Source organism: Cydia fagiglandana, chromosome 10 (genome assembly GCF_963556715.1).
Source record: "Cydia fagiglandana chromosome 10, ilCydFagi1.1, whole genome shotgun sequence".
In the NCBI taxonomy this organism is placed as follows: domain Eukaryota; kingdom Metazoa; phylum Arthropoda; class Insecta; order Lepidoptera; family Tortricidae; genus Cydia; species Cydia fagiglandana.
In genome coordinates, this window is record NC_085941.1 from 19,299,845 (window position 1) to 19,327,138 (window position 27,294).

The following is a 27,294-nucleotide window of genomic DNA, read 5'->3' on the forward strand; positions in this document are numbered from 1 at the left end:
TGCTAACTTTACTATGGATGCCCTGTAAAACTATATGTATCTTCTAGTGGATCGTATCCGGAACCATTAATTCCAGTGTCCGGCAGTGTCCGGAGACCGGGGTCCGGTTAGCTGCGTTCGGGCTCCGCTCTGATTAAACTATCCTTTATAGCATATTCATACGTTTGGAGGTCCGTGCCAATAAAAACTTTTCTCTTCGGACCTTAACCGTTTCCTGTAACCTCTTACTTATCCAATCTATCCATTAAACAGATAATTTAATGAAACTGTCAGGGCCACTTGCACCACCCCAAACCCGGGGTTAAGCGGTTAAACCGTTAACCCAGCGTCAAATTGTATTGGTAACCATAGTAACTCAATGTTTAGCCGGTTAACCCCGGGTTAGTCTAATGGTGCAAGTGGCTTAGTCGGATTTCGTAGAAAACTTAACAGACAGCAGAATAAGGTTTCCGAAATATATTACGAGGGTCGCACTGAAATATTCGGGAATGGGACACTTAGAAATAACATAATAGAATGAGGCATATAATTTATAAAAATGTAACTCTTTATAAAACTTTTAAGGTATATTCCATTTGGTTGTCATTTATATTTAAAATTTACTGACAATTTGAAAATTGTATGTCGAACATTATTTGAATTTTTGGCCAAGTGATTTTTCGGATCACATTTTTAAACGGTTTTCAATATGCCCTCAGCGAACAAATAAAAGTTACAATGGGCTTCTGTTATTTTTTTATGAACTAGAGTTCATCGTACGCTCGTTTGCAGTTAAAATTATATATGAAAGTCACTTTCATTTTATCCCATGGGTGATCTTAAAGAAGCATGTCATTCCAAAGCGACGTCAAAATTTAAGATCGCATTTGTGCTGTTAATTAAAAAGACTGCCAAAAAAGTTGCATATCGGCAGATTTCGACATTCCTAAATATTCATATGACAACAGTAAAAAAATCTTTTATATATAGATATATGTAAAAAAAACTTCAATTCCGTTGGCTACTCTACGAATTTCATACAAAACCACTAAGGCCCCAAAATCGCCATACAAAAAGGACTTTGGGATTATGAGCCGTGTGCATTACAGAATGATTACTTTCAAAAGAAAATTTATATGCGTGGTCAGTTTGAGTTTAAGTATGCATTAAAATAAAGATTGACTGTCTAGATGCGACAGTTTTCTCTATTCCCGACATTTTCAGTGCAACCCTCGTATACTAGCTTTTGCCCGCAATAATTTCGAGCATAATTTGCTTAATTGCTTACATCAATTAACAGGCAATTAATTAATTTTCTCATTGCTATCCCCCATTTTCACCCTCTTTGGGGATGACTTCCGACATAAAAACGATCCTATGTCCTTTACTATGCCAAATTTAAACTACTTAAATCCATTCAGTGGTTTAAGCGTGAGGAGGTAAATAACAGATAGAAAGAAAGAAAGACTTTCGCATTTATAATATGAATACATTATATGTATACAAAGTAATAGATTATCTGTTGATATGCCTAATAAACCTATCTGTTTGATTGCACGATGAATCTCTCTCTACCACTCAGTATCAACTCGTATAATGTTTCCACAATTATTACTTGTAAATATTTCGGCACTGTTTGTCTTCTCTGTAAGTCCATCCATTGTATCTTTTGATGTATACTTGGTCAAGCAAATCTTGTCAGTAGAAAAAGGCGCGAAATAGAAATTTTCTATGGGACGATAACCCTTCGCGTCTACATTTTTAAATTTGCCGCCTTTTTCTACTGGCAAGATATGCTTGACCATCTATAATGACTTTTTATGTCATAAGATAAATATATAAAAAATAAAAACAGATAGACACACAGACAGACATTGATGTTAAACATAAACACCCCTCTCTTCAAAACACAAACATAGAAAGTTGCCTAGGGTTATACATTAACAATCGATCTGGTGCGCACATTTGCTCCTACCTTTTTCACAGGCGCAACATTTATTTTGAAGTACTTCCCAGAAATTTTTAACTTTTTACGTTCCTACTTCTTCTGTAAACATCAATAATTATAAAGTTAAATAAAAGAACCCTTTCCCAATCCAAATATTCCTTCTTCACTAAAATCTCAACTGGTTTGAGAGCCCATAACTCGTGTTTCGTATTCCGAGCAAAAAGGACAAGGTTGATTGGGTCCTTCGCTTTACCCTTTCCGAATTCCAAATACCAGTTTAAACTAGACCTGTCTTTTCTTATAGTTGTTATAAATCTAGAGGTCATTATATTCTAGTTTTTTCAGAAACAATGTGAGGTAGGAATTGTTGATATACAATTAGGTACTAGTCTAATGGGAAAAGGGTAGAACAATTTAACGTTTTGCTCCGAAAATCTATTGCCGTTAGATATTTACAGTGCTCTGAATTAATCTGTTTAGTTCTCTGTAAGTTAGTAGTAATTTAAGTTAATTCTTTGGTAAATTAGGAAGAGGCAAGTACAGACTGAACTTGAACGTTTATTTAGTATTATTCAATTAAGATTTCAGTATAATTGAAGGGGTGTTTACAAAAACAACATAACTGACAACACTGCTTGACACCTGAAACGGTTAACAATGTTCTTAAATAAGTGTCAAAAGCTCTAAGCAGTTATGTTGTTTTTGTAAACATCCCTTCAATTGTTTTCATTTATTTATTTATATCTTTATTGCACAATACATGAAGGAACCTTGGCGGACTTGCCTTAAGGCATTCTCTACCAGTCAATCGACGAGTCAAACCAGAAAGATTAAGTAACGTGTCTTTGAAGTAAATGAATTTGTAAACAAGACTATAATATATGGTTGCATTCATACAGTAGTTTAAAGATATCTCGTAGATCACAGTAGATCATCATTCCACGCCGAAGTTGCGGCTAAAAGCCAGTTGAATCTTGAATCTACATAAAGGGATAGGTCTTCAAGTCAAGCATTTGGACATTTACCTCGTTTACTTAAACCAGATTAAGGGGATGAAAGTAAACATTGCATGGGTACTAAAACAAGAGTACTCAAAACCCTACTCAAGCGATTACTGCAAACAACCAAGACCTTAAATACCCTCATAATCGTAGAGGTAAGTACCTATACTTCTTATACTGTAATTAGGGGACCACCATAAGGATTCCTTATAATTGCGGCAGGTGGAGGACGCAATTACCCCACTCTCCCCCCGGGAAGGAAACAATTCGACTCAAAGGGAAAGATGTCACATGTTATCCTTAGATGGTGGGAAAGTTAGATGCGGAGGCCTCGTCCTTTTATTTTTGTAACCATTATCTGAGATTATTTCGAGGCGTAGGTTTTTTTCAAGATTTCCGAATTGCATGAAGAGCTTTTAAGAGTTACATTTTGACACTTAAAAATTCTAACTATACTTAGGTTTAAGAGAAGGGATTTAAGCATAGAGGATATAACCAAACGGAGACGTCTTGTCAGTAATTTTCGGTACAAAACAGTCTGCCGATGTTTGCGGGGGTATAAAATGTGTATGACCATTGGCTGACTAATATTTTCGACAGAGAGGAACGCCTGTTAAAGGCTACTCCGTTTGGTTAAAGGTCTCTCTAAGGATTTAAGAAAATAAAATGAGATAAAATTTAAAAAAAAGTTTCTATTTATAGTAGAATTTGACAAGCGACACAGATTACTCACCACTAGATGTAAAAATGGAGTACCTATACGGCACGCATGGTTAACACACATCAACGCCCCCATTCCTACTAACATTATAAATGAGAAAGTGTCTCTGTCAGGCAGGCAGGCAGAGACACCTGCCTATCTGCCTGTTACTTGCAAAGAACATCAAGAAACAAATAATATTAAAAACTTTCGCGTTTTGAACACATATTAACTCACATTTATAGACGGGTCTAACGCGAAGTTTATTCTAGATGCTAAGTACCCCAAACTTTTTCACACTTTTCGTCGGGTAGTTACACAAATCTCCGTTTTGATATTTTGCTGGGACATCAGTTAGCCGCGACCACGACTATCAGAGAAACCTGTATCGAAACGTCGGTAAATAAAGGTACCTAATTGAATAAATTTCGCGTTAGACCCGTCTATAAATGTGAGTTAATATCAACAAACATGATTCAATGTGCCTTGTCTAACCATTTAGTACATCGTTCCTCGTACAATCTACTCGCAAAGCGGCATTAGCCGCTTCACTTCCGCTTTGTGAGATATCGCGGCTAGAGCTAAGCGTGCATGCGGCACAGATCACTCACCACTAGATGGAGCATATAAGACATCTCGTGCTGTATGTATATTGGTGCTCTTGCCTGCCTGGATGCTGTAAAATATGAAGAATACCTAATAGTGATCAATGGTGAAGGATAATGGGGGCGCCGAGTACCTAGTTCTAATACCTAGTCCATCGAAAAATAGTCGATGTCGAGTAACGGAGTTGTAAAGAATATACTTAACATTTAAAACTTTTACGTTTAGAACCAGGGACCGAATACCGGTATATTTTTTATACAAATTAACCGGTAAGTACATATTCAATTTCGGTATCACGGTTGTTTGTGTATATTTTGGACATAATTTAGCTAATCTGATCAATCATTATCCTTACCTAAATACTATTCTATAATATGAAAGTAACATTGTGAACCCTAATGTTAACTGGTCTGTCGCGAAACAAGAATTTCCCTAACCTATTATTTAACCTATAAAAATTAGGTTAGAGTAATTTCTAAAAGAAACTATAGGTAAGTAGGTATTAAGTAAAAAACGTGAAACCTACCTAACCTGAAGCACTTGCTTATTATACAAAAAACTACATTTCTACTCAAGCAAATATAAGTTTGCACAAAAAAAGTCCTTTAGACACTCACAGTACTCTCACCACAGTTCCACTTAGCCGGATATATGCACTAAAACCTAGACATACCCACTTGGTAAGGACACTACAGGTACGCTAAACCGTACCTAGACTAGTTCATTAGCGCCCTTTCACGTTACAGTTCAGTTAATCCGAACTAAGACCTAGGAAGTACCTAACTAGGTACTATACCTTATACTTATATCACATAAGAGTTCTATACTAGTTTACGACAAACGTATAGATCAGCCATTTAATTCTCAAAGTGTGTTCCGCGGAACCCTAGGGTTCCGAAAAGCCTCTGTTGGGGTTCCGCGAAAATACTTGTAATAATAAGAAAAAACCAGCACTTCTAAAGGTATATCTAGTCCACAGTGACGAAGGAAAAATATTTCGCTTTCCAAAAGGGTTCCGTCACCAAAAAAGTTTGAGAACCGCTGGTATAGATAACACTTTTTAACCTCCTAAGTCCTTATTATTCAGAGCCCACTGTGTCCCACTGCTGGGCAAAGGCCTCCCCCCTCTTCCTCCACTCCTAAGTCCTTGCGTACAATTTATTTTGAAAACCCATTTTGAACTTTTATTGTGAAATGGGTTCCAATTTCAAAAACAAAACAATTGCTTCTGGGTCTCAGAAGGTTAAGCGTGGTTAAGCTAATAACAAATCATAACAATATATTTTAACATAACAAAATAACATAATAACCTACCTACCTAAGGTATATATTACCGAAAAGTTTATTTTAGAACTGCATCGCCTACGTGTCATAACACCTTTTACTAGCAAGTGTGATGAAAAAAAAAGTTGTGATTGGACACTAGATTTTCGTTCATTGACCTAACTATCTCTAAACGGCTGCAGTAATGCTGATGTAGTCTTAATCAGAACGGTACCTTAACATGTCCCCTTTCTGACAAATTATCACGTCTATAAAACTGTATAACACACAATACATACATACCTATACACAGTAAATGTGAGATAACGAGAGATACTATACGGCCCTAAATAGCTCGGCTATCTCGTTTTATCGAGTGTTGTGTCTCACTCACACACTGCCCTCTCGCTCGATACGCCAGGCCAGTGTCAGTTTTGTCGTCGCTGTGATACTACGTTTGTCGACCGGTGTTAAAATATTTTATCATTTTGTCTTAAGAAAGTATTGAAAATTATTGTAATAGTCCAATGAAGGAGGAGGTAAGTTGATTTAATGATTTATTTTCCAACTATGCAGGTAATGTTATCTAGTACGCATTAGATAAGAATATTGCATATAGAAAGCAAAGTTATATTTGCGCGTGGACAAATATTAGAACTAGCGATCGCCATACAAGTCGCGGAACAAATGTTAGAGCGCAGCGCTTTTACGGACGTACAATATAAAATTGTTGAAGAGTTCACGAAGTGTATTCGCATTACTTACTAAACATACACGAGTCGAATGTTCAGTCTATCCAGCGTAACGTGACCTCCAGATCTGTATATTTATTCTTACCAAGAATGCGCAATTATACTGGGACTTCCAAGCATTGGACTCGCACGCGCGCGGTGACCGTTAGCAATAACACTATAGAACGCACGTTCGCATAGCCGTAAAACGTATCAGTTGACCGCTAAGCTCACTTACAATCTCAATGAAAATTGAACCTTATTTATATGACGCTAGAGTAATTTTTTCCCTTTGTTGAAATTGGAATATTATTACAACAGCGTCGTATTGAATGCGAGAACGATGTCCCCCTTTTGATGGGTTATCGTTATGCGCCGTCCCGCTCGTGTACGTGGGTTCTCTCGCTTGTTGTCTCGTTCGTTTTAACGTAAACTAATGTCGAGACGAACATTGTCCTTTGCGTTGTTACTTGCATTACTTATTTTAAAAGTTTACGCTCGATAGATCTAAAAGTTATGAATGGTATGATGGTTGAAATATAGAATGCATTTCACAAATTAAGTAGGTATGTAAACTTTTGTTGTATTAATGTACGAGTAGTATCAATAGTAGGATTAAGGTATTAATAGCGGATGAAACTACTCCTCAAAAGTGAGTTAACTCCTTAAAAGGTATTCTCACTATTCTCTAATCGCTTTACAATAAGAGATAAATAAATAAATAATAAATAAATAATAAATAATAAATAAATATTATACGACATTTTTACACAAATTGACTAAGCCCCACGGTAAGCTCAAGAAGGCTTGTGTTGTGGGTACTCAGACAACGATATATATGATATATAAATACTTAAATATAAATATACTTATAGAAAACAACCATGACTCAGGAACAAATATCTGTATCATCATACAAATAAATGCCCTTACCAGGATTCGAACCCGGGACCATCGGCTTCATAGGCAGGGTCACTACCCACTAGGCCAGACCGGTCGTCAGAGATACCTATATATAAATAATTTTTAAGAAAAAAAAACCGACTTCCATGGGGGCCGATGAAAGATTATTGTAGATGGTACACTATGTAGAAAAGGAGGTAAAACCACCCACTTTTTTACTAGCATTTCGCTTCTATATAATGGCTCCTCTACAGGATGGGCCAACGCCGGCCACTCCAAGGGACGCATCCATGCACTATCACTTGCTCCCTCTAACGCATAAATGCGTCCCTTGGAGTGGCCGGCGTTGGCCCATCGTGAAGAGGAGCCATGAGGGTCGTAGTTCTAGCCTAACCTAACCCACTCCTCAGATAGCAGTTCGGTTCTGTGCGGATCGCAGTTCGAACCTAATCAAACCCACTTTTCAAGTAGCATTTCGTTTCTGTAAGGCTCGCAGTTCTAACCTAACCTAATCCTTGTTCGGTTCTGTGAGGATCGTAGTTCAAACCTAACCTAACCCACTTAATGGCGCATGCCGTGCGGTGTACGGGGGTTTAAGCGGGAGGGGCTAGTAAGATTGGCATCATCGTACTTTATACCTACATTAATTTTATGGTAGGTAATCATAGTTGTTTATTTAGTTAAGGTATCATAGTGGTTTTCTGGGTCGGTTGTCTATTGTTTGTCCGAAAATTATATAAAATAATACTCATATGCCCGAATTTTATTTGCCCGAATTTCATTTGCCTGAATTGTTTGTTTACCATAAAAATGATGTGACATACTCTTTGTTTACCCGATTATTAGATCCCAGAACGTACGAGTGCCATACGTGTTGTTGTCCACATTATTAATTGTAATAATACTATTTAATAGAATATTTAACCTCACCTAACCCACTTTTCCAGTAGTATTTATTTTCTGTAAGGGTCGCAGTTCAAACCTAACCTAACCCATTTTTCTAGTAGCATTTGGTTTGTGTAAGCGTCGCAATTCAAACCTAACCTAACCCACTTTTCGGATAGCATTTCTTTTCTGTAAGGGTCGCAGTTCAAACCTAACCTAACCTACTTTCCTAGTAGCATTTATTTTCTGTATGGGTCGCAGTTCAAACCTAACCTAACCCACTTTCCCAGTAGCATTTCTTTTCTGTAAGGGTCGCAGTTCAAACCTAACCTAACCCACTTTTCCAGTAGCATTACTTTTCTGTAAGGGTCGCAGTTCAAACCTAACCTAACCCATTTTTCTAGTAGCATTTGGTTTCTGTAAAAAAATTATGTTATGGCTAGTGATAATTATGGCTTACAATGATGATGACAAATGATATTATTGAAATTGATTTTATGGGAAACAAAGTTTCTGGCACGTGACTAATATAGTAAACAATAAGTATTGCATATGTAATTAAGGGAAACAATATAATAGCTGTTGAATATTATGGCAAATGAAATTATGGCAAATGAAATTCTGGCAAGTGGGTGTATACCTTCTGGGTCAAGGTCCGGGTCCGAGTCCGGGTCAGAGTCCGGGTCCGTGTCCGGGTCCGAGTCCGGATCCGAGTCCGGGTCCGAGTCCGGTTCCGAGTCCGGGTACGAATCCGTATCCGAGTCCAGGTCCGGGTCCGAACCGGATCCGGGTCCGAACCGGATCCGGGTATGAGTCCGAGTCCGGGTCCCAGTCCAAGTCAAAATTGAAATTCGTAATCACCAAACGGGATCTATATCTGAATCCCTAAAGTCTTTTCTCCTATCTTTGCATTCCCTAATATTGTTTGTCATAATGATCAGTTGTCCTAACACTCGTATACCCTAATTTTGGTTTCCCTTTTATCGAGCGGCCGATTTTTTTTTGTCCTAATATGTTTTTCCCTAAGGCACATTCCATATCGAGTATTTATCCTAATGTTATGTAGCATAATTCTTTTTTTGCCTAATTATTGTTAGGCCTAAAAATTATATATCCTAACCATCATGTTACCTAATTTTACTTAGCCTATCGTTTCTTGACCTAACACTCGTATGTCCTAATTTAAATTTACCTCATAACCTAACCAATGACAGCACTTCATTTTTGCGAGGATCGCAGTTCTAACCTAACCTAACCCACTTTTGTGCCAGCAGTTCGTTTTTTCGAGGGTCACAGTTCTAACCTAACCTAACCCACTTTTGTGGCAGTAGTTCGTTTTTTCGAGGGTCACAGTTCTAACATAACCTAACCCACTTTTGTGCTAGCAGTTCGTTTTTTCGAGGGTCACAGTTCTAACCTAACCTAACCCACTTTTGTGGCAACAGTTCGTTACCATTAATTATGGAAAGTAATTGTTATGATAATTAATCAATAGGAAAAGTAACTGTTATGATAATAGATCATTAGGGCAATAGCCATTAGGTCAAAACAGTTAGAACATGTTATTTTATGCCAAACATTGTTAGGGATTTCGAAAATATGGTATAAAACTTTAGGGATCTTGATAGTTATGGTATAAATGCTTAGGACAAATGATTCTTAGGCTAACCATTACATTATGGAAAATAATCGTTATGACAATTGATAGTTAGGGCATGTGCCCATTAGGACAAACCAGTTAGAGCAAGTGAGTTTAGGACAAACGTTGTTAGGGATTCAGAATGACACCCCACCAAACGTGTACCATGCGTCATTGAAGAGTTCTGTTCTGGTCATCATCAGCAGTTCCACTTCATCAAATGCGACAGTTTTTAATGTAAATGCTTGATTTTATGATGAAAATACAAAAAATCTATACGTATGCCTTTAATATTTGAGGACTCGATTCCTTATGGATCCCATCATCAGAACTCGAGCTTGACAAAAATGTGGCTTAAAAACTTGACTTGCTTAACGAACATAACGAAAAGGAAAAATCACCAAACGTGAACTATGCGTCGTTTAAGAGTTCTGTTCTGATCATCATCAGCAGTTCCACTTCATCAAATGCAACAGTTTTTAATGAAAATGCTTGATTTTCTGATGTAAATACAAAAATCTCTATACGCATGCCTTTAAGATTTGAGGAGTTCCCTTGATTCCTCATGGATCCCATCATCAGAACTCGAGCTTGACAAAAATGTGGCTTAAAAACTTAACTTGCTTAACAAACATAACGACGAGGACAAATCGCCAACCGTGAACTATGCGTCGTTGAAGAGTTCTGTTCTGATCATCATCAGCAGTTCCACTTCATCAAATGCAACAGTTTTTAATGAAAATGCTTGATTTTCTGATGTAAATACAAAAATCTCTATACGCATGCCTTTAAGATTTGAGGAGTTCCCTTGATTCCTCATGGATCCCATCATCAGAACTCGAGCTTGACAAAAATGTGGCTTAAAAATTTAACTTGCTTAACAAACATAACGAAGAGGACTAATCGCCAACCGTGAACTATGCGTCGTTGAAGAGTTCCGTTCTGATCATCATCAGCAGTTCCACTTCATCAAATGTCACTTTTTTGGATGTATATGCTTGATTCGTTGATAAAAAACCAAAAATCACTATGTGTATGCCTTTAAGATTTGAGGAGTTCCCTCGATTCCTCATGGATCCCATCATCAGAACTGGATTTTGATAAAAACGGGACCAATCTGTATGCATATACATTCAATCAAAAAAAGAATTTTCAAAATCGGTCCAGTAATGACGGAGTTATGGAGTAACAAACATAAAAAAAAATAAAAAAATAAATAAAAAAAAACATACAACCGAATTGATAACCTCCTTCTTTGAGATTTGGAAGTCGGTTAAAAATAAAATAATGTAGGCTCCGCCATTTTTAAAATGTTCCATACTTAAACCGAATCTACAAAAAAAAAACATCATTGAACCTGGTCATAAAATTTCACGGGAATCGGTTGAGAATTATATGCGACCTGTATTAGAGGAGAACATGTTCAGACATACGAAAGCATTTTTGTTCAAGCTGAAACGGAGACCTTCGCTAAAGCTTCAATCATTCAATCATCAATTCTCAATCATTAATCATCTAGCTTCATCCGGTCAATTTTCGATTGACAGATTGAGGAGCCCGTTCATTCCGAGCGGTATTCTGTAATGAAGGACGAAGACTGGATGACCAGGGGTGGAAGTATCTGGAGCCATACACAGGAGCGGGCAGTCACTAGAGTCAAGTAAGTATAATATTATAAACAACAACCGGCCAAGTAGATGTTCGACCGATATTCTTCTTTTCTGTCGTATCGCTCTTGACAGAGCCGTCGTGGCACAGAATAAATAATAGTACTAGGTACAGAAGACTCATTCTCTAACAAAACGCATCTGTAACGATCAGAACAGATATGGCCGCTGGCGATATGGTAGCGACAGCACCACGCGCGGCTTATGGCTCGACACCAAAATTGGTGTGGAACGGATGTACTTTTAGCTACCTGTAGCAAAGCGACGAAATCGCGGAGTGAGCCACGCCTGGTCGTGGTCACGTTGAGGCGTCCACAAACAGTAGTAGTGGACACAGCTCTTCGCACGATCTCCCGCCATCTCTCCCTGTTGGCAGAGTCTGGCACAGTCAGATACGCGGTTTCCCACTGCGGATTTTATTTGGGCAGAGCGCATAGGTGATCTTCCGTGAGATCTGGTTCCCTCCACCCTTCCTTGTACGACCAGTCGCTTTATAGCATACTTACTGCGGAGTTCTTTAGAATCCTAAAAACTAACTATAGATCTAGTACGAATTAGTAGTAGTAGAGTAGGTACTTTCAATAAATATAAATACTTATGGGGGATCTCCTACGTAGGTATTTATGTTTGTTGAAAGTCGGTCAACGGTCCAAGGACTTCCAGATGTCGCGCCACGACCTGCCAGCTGGTGCAGCTGGTCAAGTTCATGGAGAGACACCCTGAACTGGCTGTGTCCCACGCCAAACCCTTCCCGGGCAGCGATGAGTTGTGGATGGAGCTAGCTGAGCATATCAACCAGTTTGGGCCACCGAAGAACTACAAACAATGCAAGACGGTAAGTAAAGTTTTTTTATAAAGGAATGATTGAATGAGTGAATGAATGAATGAACTAGCTGTGTCGCACGCCAAACCCTTCCCGGGCAGCGATGAGTTGTGGATGGAGCTAGCTGAGCATATCAACCAGTTTGGCCCACCGGAAAACTACAAACAAAGCAAGACGGTAAGTAAAGTTTTTTATAAAGGAATGATTGAATGAGTGAATGAATGAATGAACAAGCTGTGTCCCACGCCAAACCCTTCCCGGGCAGCGATGAGTTGTGGATGGAGCTAGCTGAGCATATCAACCAGTTTGGGCCGCCGAAAAACTACAAGCAATGCAAGACGGTAAGTAAAGTTTTGTTATGAAGGAATTATTGAATGAGTGAATGAATGAATGAACTAGCTGTGTCACACGCCAAACCCTTCCCGGGCAGCAATGAGTTGTGGATGGAGCTAGCTGAGCATATCAACCAGTTTGGACCGCCGAAGAATTATAAACAGTGCAAAACAGTGAGTGTATAAAAACACAGACAAACTTAGGTATCTTCCTGCCTGGCACAGCTAAATGAAAATGACCACACTGGCCCAAGAACACAGATCAACCCAAGAAGTAGTACATAGTAGTTCTGTAGTAGGTAGTACCTAGTAGTTCTGGAAGCGACGAAATGCGGATGGAGCTAGCTGAGCATATCAACTAGTTTGGGCCGCCGAAGAATTACAAACGATGCAAAACGGTTAGTCATAATCTATGATGAGAGGGTATACAGGCCAAACCCTTTCCTGGTGGTGACGAGTTGTGGACGGAACTAGCGGAACGTATAAATAAACCAGTTCGGCTCGCCGAAGAACAAGCAGTGTAGACAGTGAGTACAGTTTAGGTCAGTGCAAATCTAGGGTATGCGTATTACTCGTAGAAACTATTATTGAGGTTTCATACTCGAAGTGTCACCCCTCGAAGTGTTACCAGTTAACAGTTGTATCAGTATTCAATATCAGCTGATTTGATAGGACATCGATGGTAGTCCTATAAACGAGCTACTGAGTGATAAAACGACGCAATGTCATCGAGTTTGCATTTATTCCAATCGTCTCTAATGGTACATGTATCCATGTCAGATTTCTAAGAAATCTAGATAATTATTGTTATTATTCTAATCCCTCTCTTTTGCCACCACTACCAGACATGGCGAGACCTCAGAAAGCGCGCGTTCGCCATGCAACGCAGCCGCAACAAGAAAGGCACTGGACGCAATCTGTACGGGATGGCGCCCAAGATCATCAGCCTTATGACCCAGGCCGGCATGGCGCCTAAATTCAAGAAAGAAGACGATGAAGGTAAGGCTACTTCGTACCTCAGGATGGGAAACAAGGAGGGCACTGGAACTGGACGCATTCTGTACAGTGTACGGGATGGCGCCCAAGGTCGTCAGCCTTATGACCAAGACCGGCACATTATGCCTAAATACAAGAAAGAAGACGATGAAGGTAAGAGTCTCTTGAACCTACAGTTATAATTTGTAACATGAAAGGCACTGGACGCAATCTGTACGGGATGGCGCCCAAGATCGTCATCCTTATGTCTGATGATCCAGGCCGGCATGGCGCCTAAATATAAGAAAGAAGACGATGAAGGTAAGAGTCTCTTGAACCTACAGTTATAATTTGTAACATGAAAGGCACTGGACGCAATCTGTACGGGATGGCGCCCAAGATCGTCATCCTTATGTCTGATGATCCAGGCCGGCATGGCGCCTAAATATAAGAAAGAAGACGATGAAGGTAAGAGTCTCTTGAACCTACAGTTATAATTTGTAACATGAAGGGCACTGGACATAATCTGTACGGGATGGCGCCCAACCCGGCCCGGTCTACTAAAAAGACCTCGTTCCTCTCAGATACAAAACTCAAAGCAAAATGCACAAAGCATCTTCCACGCAGTTAGGCGGTTATTACACGGGATGCGATTCACATGTTGCTCCGATGTGCGAACGGGATGTCGCTAATTGTAGTGTATAGTGTTGTCTCGCTCAAACAAAACTCAAAGCTAGATGCACAAAGCATCTTCCGCGCAGTTAGGTGCTTAGGCGGTTATCACACTAGGTGCGATTCGTACTTGCCTTACGTCGCGCGTCGCTCCGATGTGCGAACGGGATGTCGCTATAATACGTGTATAGCGTTATCTCGCTCCGGCAAGACTCAAAGCAAAATGTTCAAAGCATTTTCCACACAGTTAGTAATTTTTCACATAGCTTGGCGACAATCGACAATTACGTTCGGACCTCGCACCTCGTACAGTCAGCAGCAGAAGTTGCTAAGCGGGCGAGGTGTTCAAAATTACCTTGACACGCTCTTATTCTCTTAAGCGGCTACCACACGCCAATGACCTTCGATCTGAATCCCTTAGTTTCCTAATGTTTTTTGTAGTTTATTATATTAACAGCAACGGCTTTAAGCAATATAGTATCCCATATTTACTTCAAAGTTCATTGTCAAATATCTCGAAGATATTTGGCATCAAAGTTGAACAATTTTAGGCAAAAAAACTGGTTTTCCGGCCATAACTTTTGTGTTAATTACTTTAAAATTAAAACCCTGGACACGTTTTTCGAGACGTTAAAGACGAACCTAAATATGTAGATTTCGTTCATGTAAGATCCTTCACTGCAAACTAGATACGAAAAAAGGTTTTTTTTCGACAATGTTTTTAAAATTTATAAAAAAATAAGTAGGTATTCATGTTTTTTCGAAATCCAGTGGATAAAACTGGAGATAAAAGATTGAAAAATCGATAACATACATAACGATAAATAACAGTTTGTCTTATAATTCTATCTGTAGGTAGTGCATAAAAAGGAGATACGATTCAAAACTTGTCACAAATCGATGAAAACCGCGGATAGCCCCTTAACAATAAAGTCGCGTCAAGATCATTCTGAACACCTGGCCCCCAACTTCTGCTGCTGACTGTACCTGACTTCTGACTGCATTGTATTTGATGGCTCCTCTACACGATGGGCCAACGCCGGCCACTCTAACGGTTCCTCTACACGATGGGCCAACGCTGGCCACACAGAGAGAGCAATGGATATTGCTATCTCATTCTACCGCATGGATGCGTCCCTTGGAGTGGCCGGCGTTGGCCCATCATGTAGAGGAGCCATAACGGACGCAGCCATGCGGTAGAGTGAGATAGCAATATCACTTGCTCCCTCTAACGCATAAATGCGTCACTTGGAGTGGCCGGCGTTGGCCCATCGTGTAGAGGAGCCATGAAGGTGGTTGCTTACTGCCATCGCCTACAGGGCACACTGATGCGTTGCGTCCGATTCGAAATATGAACGAGACAACGCTATGCGCGTATTATAGCGACGTCTCCCTCGTACATCGGATCGGACGCAGTGTGCCATGTCCCGTAGGCTTAGAACGCACTGCGATAAATTTCTTGCGGTTTTAGAATCGCAAAAGTGTATTACTTTACAACCATGGCGATGATGATAATGATGATGATATCGGAGCGGCAAAGATGCTCAAAAATATCTGAACACGCACTCTAACGCCTTGACAATAGAGGCGTGTTCAGATATTTATGAGCACCTTGGTCGCGCCGATATATCTGAAGGCGACTGTATGGCATGCTTCATAACATAACTTTCATAAGCATACGCACTTGCAAGACTGAAACAGCAAGACATTAGACTAATACCGCAAGAAATTAATCGCATCTACGTTTTTATGAATAAAAATTCAATTTATGGCATTTTATGTGTAGGTACTCTATTTGCAAGTAGTTAAAGTCTTAAATTGCGTGGAAGACGGGTTATCTTGTGATTCCCAGCAAACATTTTAAGTATTTTTTCCTAGACTCGAAGAAGATTTTACCAATTTAAGTAAAAATTACGTCCTAAGTCACCAATTATTTTACGTATTGTACACTTTTACTTCCAAGTCAAAATATAGGGACAATAAAACGTAAATTTCACTTCATAAATACACCATAAAGTCAGGGACTTAGGGGTTGAAAATAAGGCGAAATATTAGGTAAAATTAACCTTAAACCCTGACCAATAGGTCAAATCTACTAATAGGGTATTTTAGGTGTATTTGCGACGTAATTATTACTTACACGGGGACTATGAAGTCACGGACTTAATGGTTGAAAATAAGTCGAACTACTAGGTAAAATTAACTTCGTACCCTGACCAATAGGTCAAATTTACTAATAAGGCCTTTTAGGTGTATATGCGACGTAATTATTTCTTATACGGAGACCATGAAGTCAGGGACTTAATGGTTGAAAATCAGTCGAAATAATAGGTAAAATTAACTTCGAACCCTGACCAATAGGTCAAATGTACTAATAAGGCATTTTAGGTGTATATGTGACGTAATTATTTCTTATACGGGGACCATGAAGTCAGGGACTTAGTGATTGAAAATAAGTCGAAATATTAGGTAAAATTAACTGCAAATTCTGACCAATAGGTCAAATGTACTAATAAGACATTTTAGGTGTATTTGCGACGTAATTATTTCTTATACGGAGACCTTTAGGTCGTCGATTTTATGTCGATTTAGCTACTAATTTTAGGTAAATATTACTTAAAATAGATACCAAATTGCGACCGTATAGTTAAAATCACTTGTAAAGTACTATCAATACCATAAGGTTGTGCCGCCATTTTCTTTCATTATAACGAGATGCTAAATATGAAATTGCATAATTTAAGTTGTTATATCGTGAATGGTGCCATCGCACGGTACTTCATTCTGCTAATATTCAAAATAAAACAATATTTTTGATCGAGTCAATACACTCACACACACAAATATTCTGTTACAACACTCAATTACAAGCAAATATATGCATTTTCATTTTATAAAATGTTGAAAACTTAAATATTTCATAAGCCCATCGATAGTTTTGTATGTAAACCTAACATACTGCACGAAAAAAAATTCTGTGCACTAGATTTCATCGTTCTTCATCTGCGTAATCGGCCTAAATTATTTTACATGACTTAGTGGCCGCCATTATCATTGCACGACTTAAAGTTGTTTTCTGGTTAGACATTTTGTTTCTGAGTGAAAAGAATATATAAGCGTAATGTTTGTGTCTCTTTTTCTCTTCATCGCGTCTCATCTAAATATTGCCTCCCAGAGTAATTATATGGATAAAAATATGTCACCATCACGTCTAAAGGTGGTAAAGATTACCAAATTAGTACATTTCAACTACGCGGCACGTCGTGGCGACGTCGAATCCACGTCGGAAACATGACCTAGTGTTGACCTAATGGTTGTAATCACTAATTTACCGTCAATAAATACGTCGCCGGCACGTGCGTTTTTTCCCCATTTATGTCGACTCGACGTGCCCACGACGTCGATTCGACGTGCCTCATTTTGGTCCCCTAAATTGTGCGACCTAAAATAGGTGCCTTTTTCGGAATATTGACCAAAAATGTTTGCTGGGTTGGGAGTATTGGGACTAACAATTTACATTAAAAACCGGGCAAGTGAGAGTCGGACTCGCGCACGAAGGGTTCCGTACCATAAAGCAAAAAAAAAAAAAGGAAAAAAATGCAAAAAGAAAACGGTCACCCATCCAAGTACTGACCACGCCCGACGTTGCTTAACTTTGGTCAAAAATCACGTTTGTTGTATGGGAGCCCCACTTAAATCTTTATTTTATTCTGTTTTTAGTATTTGTTGTTATAGCGGCAACAGAAATACATCATCTGTGAAAATTTCAACTGTCTAGCTATCACGGTTCGTGAGATACAGCCTGGTGACAGACAGACGGACGGACGGACAGCGAAGTCTTAGTAATAGGGTCCCGTTTTAGCCTTTGGGTACGGAACCCTAAAAACGAAAGAGCGTTAAGTGGAATAATTTATTAATTAAATTTAGACTTAATCTTGTGATGTTAAAGTTGAAATCAGCTTAATACATTACAATCGGCTACAAATTTACAAGTGCGATAGAGAGGCAAAACGTCTAACGTAGTTCGCGGTAGGCCTTCTGATTTCGGTGTCATTGCCTCATTTAGTCATTTCATTTCTATTCAACACCCTCTACTAAAAACAATTACCACGTGCGTACTTACTTATTTATTACCTATAGTCAAAATATGCACGAGGCCTATCGATTCCAAAGTAATCCGCCACCCAAAATGGCGCCGCAACCGTTTTTCTCGCACACTCGCCCACACCACGCGAAAGACAGAGACAACCGCTGTTCGCTGTTCCGACTCTTCTAATCCGGCACGCGGGACATGCTTCGTGCCCCAGTACTCCGAACGGTTTTAGAGGGAGAGTACGTTTGCTTTTCGTTCGATTTTTGAAAATTCAATTTACGCGTTTTTGTAAGTTATCTATGCGAGTGGTGTTTCTTGTGGACTCTATTTGTACGGGTTTAGAGTTTTAAATCGTGTGGCGTCAGAAAACCGCGTGGCCGGCGTAAATAAGTGACTAACGTTGTTCGTTGCGTACGGAAGAGCTTAAGTGAAATAATCTGTCAATTTAATTTCAACCTTATTGTTTGTAGTTAGAGTTGAAATTAGCTTATTGGGGCGATTGATTTAGTGTCATAGAATATTTTCATTGCACCAATCTTTCGAATGTAGAATGTACCAATGCTGTTTAGCGCTAACGGCCTTTTGTTAACAGTAGGGATGTTGTGTACAGTCACCTGCAGTAATATATTGCACAACGGAGGCCGCAAAAATATCTGACACGATCTTATTCGTAGAGCCATAAGAGCTTGTCACATATTATTGCAGGTGACTGTACCTACTAAGATCTAAAAAAAAATATTTTACACCATTCATGAAAATATATAAAACATCAGAAATCTTCAGAAAACATGAGAAAAACTTAGACAGTGGTTATTTTTTGCGACAATTTCTAAATAATTATAGAATTTTAGGTAACTTGTACCGTGACGTCACTAACGGTTCTGTATTTCAAATATTTTTTATTGTGGCTAAAAGTTTAGAGTAAAACACATATAGTTCGTTTTTACAAGCTTTTATTTAGTTTTACCTGACCGTTGTCTGTCTGTCTGTCGGTCTGTCTGTGTGTAATCAAATTTTGCAAGTTAAATTTGATCCACTTCCCGGTTTCCGATTGAGCTGAAATTTTGCATGCATGTATAAATCGCATGACAATGCAATAGGTATTATGGCACTATCGAGCTGATCTGATGATGGAGACAGGAGCTATGATATTTTATATGTAGATGTGTTATACACGTTCCAAAATTGAAGCACTCACCTCGTGTCATGTGTACGAGTTTGTCTCAGTCTGCCTGACGCAAGCGCGAAGGTGTACACCGGTTAATACTTTTCCACAAATAACGTGTATTAAGCAACAAAATGCCGACCTGCGTTATGTTGAAATGCTCAAATTATCCGCGGAAGCGTAAAAAAATTGACGGCGTCACATATCATTGGTAAGTAAAAGCTGAAATAACCCGTTTTTCTTCGGTTTAATCTTGAATTAAATAAACCCAGCCGCCATTTTCGCCGGCTGACAGAACAAGATAAGTTTATGTTCTCATCAGCGAGAATGACAAGGACGCATCAACTGCGTACATAGATTATCATAGCAGACGCGTCATGGTAAGTTGCATTCATTGTTTGGTGCTTGTCGTACAAATAAAAGAAATATACTTAAATTTCAACTTTAATATTGAAGTTCTTTACTTGAACGCATTTTTTCTTGTATTTAAGTACAACAATTGGCAAATTAAAGATTATTATTGGCCATATTATTGTCCGGGTCGCGTCAATTAAGTAAATAGGTATATTGCTGTTTATACAAAGATTACTACAAAATTAGTATTTATTGTCAGGCGTTTCATTTTCTCACACAGTAACAATTATTAATAACATAAAATTGTTAGTAAAATAAAGGATTTTGTTGTTATTGAGTTTGCTTTTTGTCAAAATGTTTCTATAGTATAAGAAAAATGATGAATAAAGAGTATAATATAATATATTTTATTTACATAACTAAATATGAAAACTTTTTACTACGGTAGCGAGTATATTACTACATAAAACTGCATTAAAATGATTTGCACCTTCTGTCAAACATCTTAGTCTTTGATATTTTTTTTTCTTAATAAGTTTTACGCTTCGCGCCATATTCACTGTTTGCCGTCGTGTTATGGTGGTATCACTGATTTACCAAATTCACGCGCAAGTGACAAACACTAGCCGTCTCTTTTTTACTTAGGTATTCTTTTAATTGTGCCGTCTCTTTTACGCATTTGCGTATGAAGTTGTAAACAAATTGTAACTAATGCTGCCGTGTCGTTGGCAGCATTGGTTGGCATCATTTTTTTCGCTTGATATGTTAGTGTATGGCTTATCTACATATAAAATATCATAGGACAGGAGTTGATCATAGGAACTCTGATAAACCTAATTGTGTTAGGGGTTTTTAGAATTGTCTCGATGAGTATTAGTTGTCTGTCGTAAGAAAAGTACAGTCAACGATAAAAGCTTGTACCAAAAATGAAATTTTTGCCAAAAGCTTATTTAGCATTAGAAAGAACTTGAAAGAAGGTAAGCGATCTTGACATATATTTTAATAGAAAAGCGCTTTTTAAAAATCAGTAACTATTACTTATGAAAGCAGAAGAATATAAATGATTGTACATATTAGATTCATAATTGTTACATATTTGCCGTAACATATTTTTAAAATGTGTTTTTCAATTATAAGACACATCAAGCTTGTTTACCTTATTTCTAATGCTAAAAAAACGAACTGTAGTGCTAAAAAACTAAAAAAATAATAGGTCGACCTATTAAATGATGTCCCCATGCCTCGTGCGAAAAGAAAGTCCTTAGAGTATAGAGCCAAGAAATTAAAAGAGAAGAGAAGACTGGAGAGTGGGGGGGAACGGGAAAAGCGGCTAGCCTACCAGCGTGCCTACGCTGCCTACTACAGATATACTGGAGGTAGGGAACTATTAGGTTTTATTTTTTATGGCTCCTCCACACGATGGGCCAACGCCGGCCACTCCAAGGGATAGATACAGGTTGTCCCAGAATTCGACGTCAAGCCGTAAACGGATGATAGACCAAGTCATAACAGTTATCATAAAAATACAAAAAAAAAATCCAACTCATGTTTTTTAAAAATTATGGTCACTTTAAAAATTCACTAAAAAATCCACATTCACACCCTGTAATGGTTCTTTAACTCTTGTTACTACAAATTCCATAATTTATTCTAATTTTTTTTATTATTGTGTAATCTTGAATACCTAATTAAGTACAGGGTGTGGATTTTTTAGTGAATTTTTAAAGTGACCATAATTTTTAAAGAACATGAGTTGGATTTTTTTTTGTATTTTTATGATAACTGTTATGACTTGGTCTATCATCCGTTTATGGCTTGACGTCGAATTCTGGGACACCCTGTAGATAGATAGATAGATAAAATCTTTATTCAACCACAACTTACATGCTTTGTGACACAATAAATAATAACAAGAGACATAAAAAGAAAAAGGCAACAATACAATTTTACACTAATAGCAGTAATAGCAATTTACATAAGTATTCGACATAAGTAGAGGGTCATGTGTTGCGGTAAAGAATAGGCGCTGGCTCAGCATAAATACTGCGGAGACCGCAGCGCTGATCTTCCGTCAGAAGGGACGCATTTATGCGTTAGAGGAAGCAAGTGATATTGCTATCTAATTCTACCGCATGGCTGCGTCCCTTGGAGTGGCCGGCGCTGGCCCATCGTGTAGAGGAACCATTAGGTGCATTGGGATAAGTGCGAAAGCGGGGTAATTTTGAAAATGGCAAATATCTATAATTGCAGAACCGCTTTATGCTTTAGCAATACTTACCCTCCTGAGACTAAATGTAGGTACAGTCGCCATCAGATATATCGGAGCGGCCAAGATGTTCACAATATCTGAACAAGCACTCTAACGCTTTGACAATAGAGGCGTGTTCAGATATTTCTGACCACCTTGGCCGCTCCGATATATCTGATGGCGACTGTACCTACCTACATATTCGTAACCAAATAAAGTAGCATTTCTTCTTTCATTGCTGTTCAAAACAAACTAAATTCGTTCCTATTTACTTATAGAATAAGGTTCAAATTAAAAACTATAATTATGCTGGGGCTTACGAGGCTTACCAAGCCATCTAGCTACTGTTTCTATAGTAGAAAGTCTAGAAAGTATATATACCTACTTACCTATTTTCCATTTTAAAAATTATCTTGCTTTTGGAATTATTTTAATGCTTTGTTTTATTTGTTATCCTACAGTCTCATTTCAAATCAAATCAATTTTTTTTCGCGATTTCGGTGTTGGTCTTATAGTAAAAGTTACTCAGTATAATCCCAAAACCTCCTTGGCAACGGGAATACACTTATTTTTTGGCCATCCTGTATATCTACAGCGGACCTTAAGTGGCCCACTGATTAACAGTCCGCCAGACGGTATCGGCCTGTCAGTTGTTCGGAACTGTCAAAATTTCATTCTAACTGACAGGCCGATACCGTCCGGCGGACTATTAATCAGTAGGGTTAGACTAACCAGAAACTAATAAAGACACAAAAGAAACAAGTCACCATGTCAGAACAACGCCTAAAACGCAAGAAGCTAACCCTAACACTCAAAATCAAGAACGAAATAATAAATCGGATAGACGCGGGCGAAACCTACAGCCAACTCTCCCGAGAATTCAATATTGGCCGGTCCACCATCTACGATATTTACAAAAACCGTCACAATATAGAAACAGCCGCTAAACTTCCATACAAATCTGAAAGGAAAACTTTAAGATCAGCCGAAAATCCGGAGCTGGAAGAGAAATTATACCAATGGTATTTAGAAGAAAAAAGTTTGTATGCTATGACGGGGTCGCTGATAATATTGAAGGCGAGGACGTTGCATAAGGAGATGACGGGAAAGGATGACTTTATGGCCAGTACGGGGTGGTTGGATCGGTTTAAGAAGAGAAGGGGGATAGTGCTGGGAGGGATTAAAGGTAATAGGTCAATGTGGACAAATCCGTCATAGTTGAAATTCCGTACACAAGAGTTTTTAACGTAGCACTACACAATAATTTCATGGACAAATCAGCAATTGCTTTTAGTTTCAGCAATTAAAAGCAGATGGTTTTCGGAATTTTCCGAATTCAAAATTTCGAATTTCGGAACGCAATTGTCCCTACGACGGATTTGTCCACATTCGCTGTTGTTCTCCTATTAGAGGAATTAGTGTCACAATAACGTCATATTTTCATATAATAGAAACTTGGCATTAATTATGACATTGTGACATTTTGTCATTACAAATGTCATGCAGACTTAGCTTATTCCGACTCTAAAGTCGACCAATTAAAAAAAACTCTAAAGCCGACCACTGACTAACAGTCCGCCGGACGGTATCGGCCTGTCAGTTGTTCGGAACTCAAATTTTAGTTCTAACTGACAGGCCGATATCGTTCGGCGGCCTGTTAGTCAGTGGTCGGCTTTAAGCCTCTATAAAAATGAAATCAATCCCGATTTAATTCTAAGCACCGTATCGTTTTGTTACAGGAGGCAGCTCCTCAAGGCCGGAGACTCCACCGCCAGTACGAGACCCTTTACCAGAACCAGTACCCGGACCTGCAGCAGAGGACGGCCAAGTTGAGAAGACTAAAGGGGTAAACTAACAAAGCGCCACTTGCACCATCCCACTAACCCGGGGTTAACCCGTTAAACCCATAACCCAGTTCATATTGTACTGGTAACCATGGTAACTCCAGGTTTAACTGGTTAACCCGGGTTAGTGGGTCCCACTAACCCTTATGTAAGTAAATTATCCACTTAATTCGCTCATCATCTTCTGAACGCCTGGGTTTTTTTAAATAAATAAAAAATTATAACTAATATAAGTCCCAGAGCTGGGCACAAGCCTCCTCTCCTGCGCAAGAGGGTTTGGCTATAGTCCCCACATTGGCCCATTGCGTGTTTTTGCCATGGCTCGCTTAATTAACCTGGGCTCTGACAGCAAACTTGATAGCCAGCAATGGATTACATACACAACAAATAAATGCCATCCAATCATTTGGGCATTACAGATTCAGTCAATTTTACTACCACCACAGTGAGGGTGACTGTAAAACATTAACGCTGATTACTGAACTGAGTATTATGAGACATGTATCTTTGACTCTTTGCCGAACGTTCGGGTCATCGAGGCCAGACATTCCGAAGCATTACTGGAATTGTTTGCATAACTTAGCCTAATCCGCCAAGGGGCAATATTCCTAATCATTTTCATTTTCTATTTTTCTAGGAACAGCTCGTGATTAGGGTGACAGACAATATGAACTCCAAAAGAAACGTTTTCAACACGTTCACCATCAATGATGGCCATTTTGAAAACGTTATCGTCAAGGTAAATTTTACATACATACATATAATCACGCCTATTTCCCCGAGGGGTAGGCAGGGACCACGGATTTCCACTTGCTACGATCCTGACATACCTCTTTCGCTTCCTTCACATTCATAACATTCCTCATACACGCTAAAGGTAAATTTTTATTATCAATATCATGAAAATTTTTGACGCAATCTGCTATGGGGTATTGCATTTTGAATCTTTCGCTTGCTTGGGTATCAATATAAGAACGAAGAACAACGACGACTTATAACAACAACTTTGCCTCCTAACTTTGTAAATCAATTACCACAAATAATGTACTTATATGTCATACTGTATTCGAACTTCAAGATATTCACAAGAGACGACACGTACTAGATCCATTCTAGATACGTTATAGTTTAGATATCAACTAGTTCTCTTTTGCACCGTAATTCGGGCAACCAATGTCACTTTTACGTTAGATAGAGTAAGATATCTATTAGATGTGAATTTGATGTCTAAGTCATATCCTGTGGAAAACGTTCAAGAGTATCTCCAGAATCGCGCAAATGTCAAATTTGACAGGTTAGATCTTAAACATATCGTTATCGTATCTTGGTGATGTCTAATAGATGTCTATTTCAAAATCCGAATCGGGCCCATAATTTCTGATCAGTTTGACTTATAAAATAACACTTTGCGTGTGCTATCAAAATCATTACAGACTTATCTCGATCTCGGTCTGACTCTTGTACTAGAAGATGGTAGTTAAAAAAAAAAATTAGGAATGTATCTCTAATTGTAGGTAGAATAAGAATAAATAAAAAATAGATATATAAATTTAAAGCTTAGCAGATTGTGACTAGTTCTTCTGTAGTTTCTGTTAAGTTTGTTTTAGTTCTTCACTGTCTGAGGGCCTCCGAACGCCGAAGTTCCCAATTTGCGGGCATCTTCCTCTTTTATTTCAATTAAGCCGTAATTAGAGTGATAGAGAAAGATGCCCGCAGTTTGCGAACTTTGGTAAGCCCTCTGATAAAGTCATTAATAATACAAAATGTTTAGGAGGAAAGATTGGGAGGTGACTACCAGCCGGAAGAACAAGAGATGGAACCAACAGAAGATGAGGTGGATGAGCCCCATGATCAAGAAGAGATGTTCCCGCAGCCTGAAGCCATCTTGGGGGGCATGGATGAGGTGATGGAGGAGAAGAATTCCGTGATCAGGGTAAGATTAAGATTAATGATAATTGTATAGATAATAATAAAAGTAATAATTTAGCCTATATACGTCGTCCCACTGCTGGGCACAGGTCTCATCTCGAGCACGAAAGGGTTTGGGCTATAGTCCCCACGCTAGCCCAATGCGGATTGGGGACTTCACATACGCCTTTGATTTTCTTCGCGGATGTATGCAGGTTTCCTCACGATGTTTGTGTTGATGTGTGTGTGAATTTTATAGATATAACAAATAAATCGGGTATGGAGGCAGGCTTTCTCCGGAACTATAGGCACAGTATCCTGTAGGATATCTACATATAATGAAATAAAATAGTAAAAGTTACAGGGAATATGTAAAAAAAATATTTATTTCTAACAATACAACTAAACTTATAGCTACATTAAAGGGGTATATTATAAAAAAAAGTCAGTGATACAGAATAGACCTTAAAAAAACCTTACTTTACCTTACCTGACCTTAGAAGAAAGGACGAAATAACATAGTATGGATCTGCATTATGCGCTGTAACCATTATTTTTTTCTATTTCAGGACCTGAACGACACCCTTCGCAAGTTTTTAACCGAATACAAAACACGTAATGCATTAATGCGCGAACGCATAGATCTCGAAAGAGCGCGTCTACAGTTTGACATGGAAGTTTACAGAAATAGGCAAATGGAAAAACGTGTTATAGCAGTGAATGCTGCCAATGCTGCTAATGTCATAAATGCTGCAAGCGCTGCTAATGCAATGAATACGAATGCAGCTAATATTATGAATGTGAATTCAGCTAATGTCATAAATGCTGCAAACGCTGCAAATTTCATGAATGCTGCAAGTGCTGCTAGTGTCATGACTACGAATGCAGCTGTAATGAACAATGCTGGAAACGTTAGCAATAACACTATAACTGTTGGTAATGCTGGCAATGTAAATAATGCTAATGTTAGAACGGTCAACGCGTCAAAGGCTGAAAAGACAGCAAATGTAACTACAGCTAATAATGTTGTAAATGTAACAAGTGTTAGTAATGCTTCTAATGTTACTACAGTTGCTGCTGCAAGTTCTAACGCAGCCAGTACTAGTAAAGCTAACCCTATAATCACTATGAACCCTACGAATACTGCAAATACTGGAAACGCTAATAATAATCGCCCTTCTAATCCTGTCATGACGCTTAATCCTATAACCTCTAGAAAATTTGGAAATACTGGAATCTCTGTTAAAATTGGAAACTCTGGCGTCGAAAACACTTCTAATGTTGCTGCCAATTCGCCAAATGCTGCAAACGTGAAAAATGTTGATAATACTAATATTACTAATACAGAAAGTTCTGGTAAAACTGATGATGATTCTAATGTGAAAATAGAAGACGCTATGGATGAAACTTAGATTAAATAGATTAAATAAATAGAAGAATATTGAATTATTAAAGCAAGGCTATTTGTTTGTCTTATGAATAGTAGTAATTTTCACAATATATAACAAGTTCAATACAATACATAGAAAATTCAATAATTAAACAAACTATGTTACAA

The 27,294-nt window shown here is 38.5% G+C and overlaps 1 protein-coding gene across 3 annotated transcripts; it reads left to right on the top strand.

The window, feature by feature from the left end:
- Positions 1-5,840: 5,840 nt before the first annotated feature.
- On the top strand, positions 5,841-27,294 carry LOC134668007 (nuclear transcription factor Y subunit alpha-like). Of its 3 annotated transcripts, XM_063525445.1 has the most exons (8): positions 5,841-6,036; positions 11,203-11,315; positions 11,977-12,157; positions 13,323-13,476; positions 23,724-23,830; positions 24,466-24,567; positions 25,600-25,761; positions 26,306-27,294. In XM_063525445.1, exons 1-8 carry the CDS (start codon positions 6,025-6,027, stop codon positions 27,146-27,148), a joined length of 1,674 nt encoding a protein of 557 aa, XP_063381515.1. In that variant the 5' UTR covers positions 5,841-6,024; the 3' UTR covers positions 27,149-27,294. The 3 variants fall into 3 exon arrangements, with proteins under 3 accessions (XP_063381515.1, XP_063381517.1, XP_063381516.1); XM_063525447.1 differs by lacking the exons at positions 5,841-6,036; positions 11,203-11,315; positions 11,977-12,157 and adding an exon at positions 12,543-12,651; XM_063525446.1 differs by lacking the exons at positions 5,841-6,036; positions 11,203-11,315; positions 11,977-12,157; positions 13,323-13,476 and adding an exon at positions 22,713-23,170.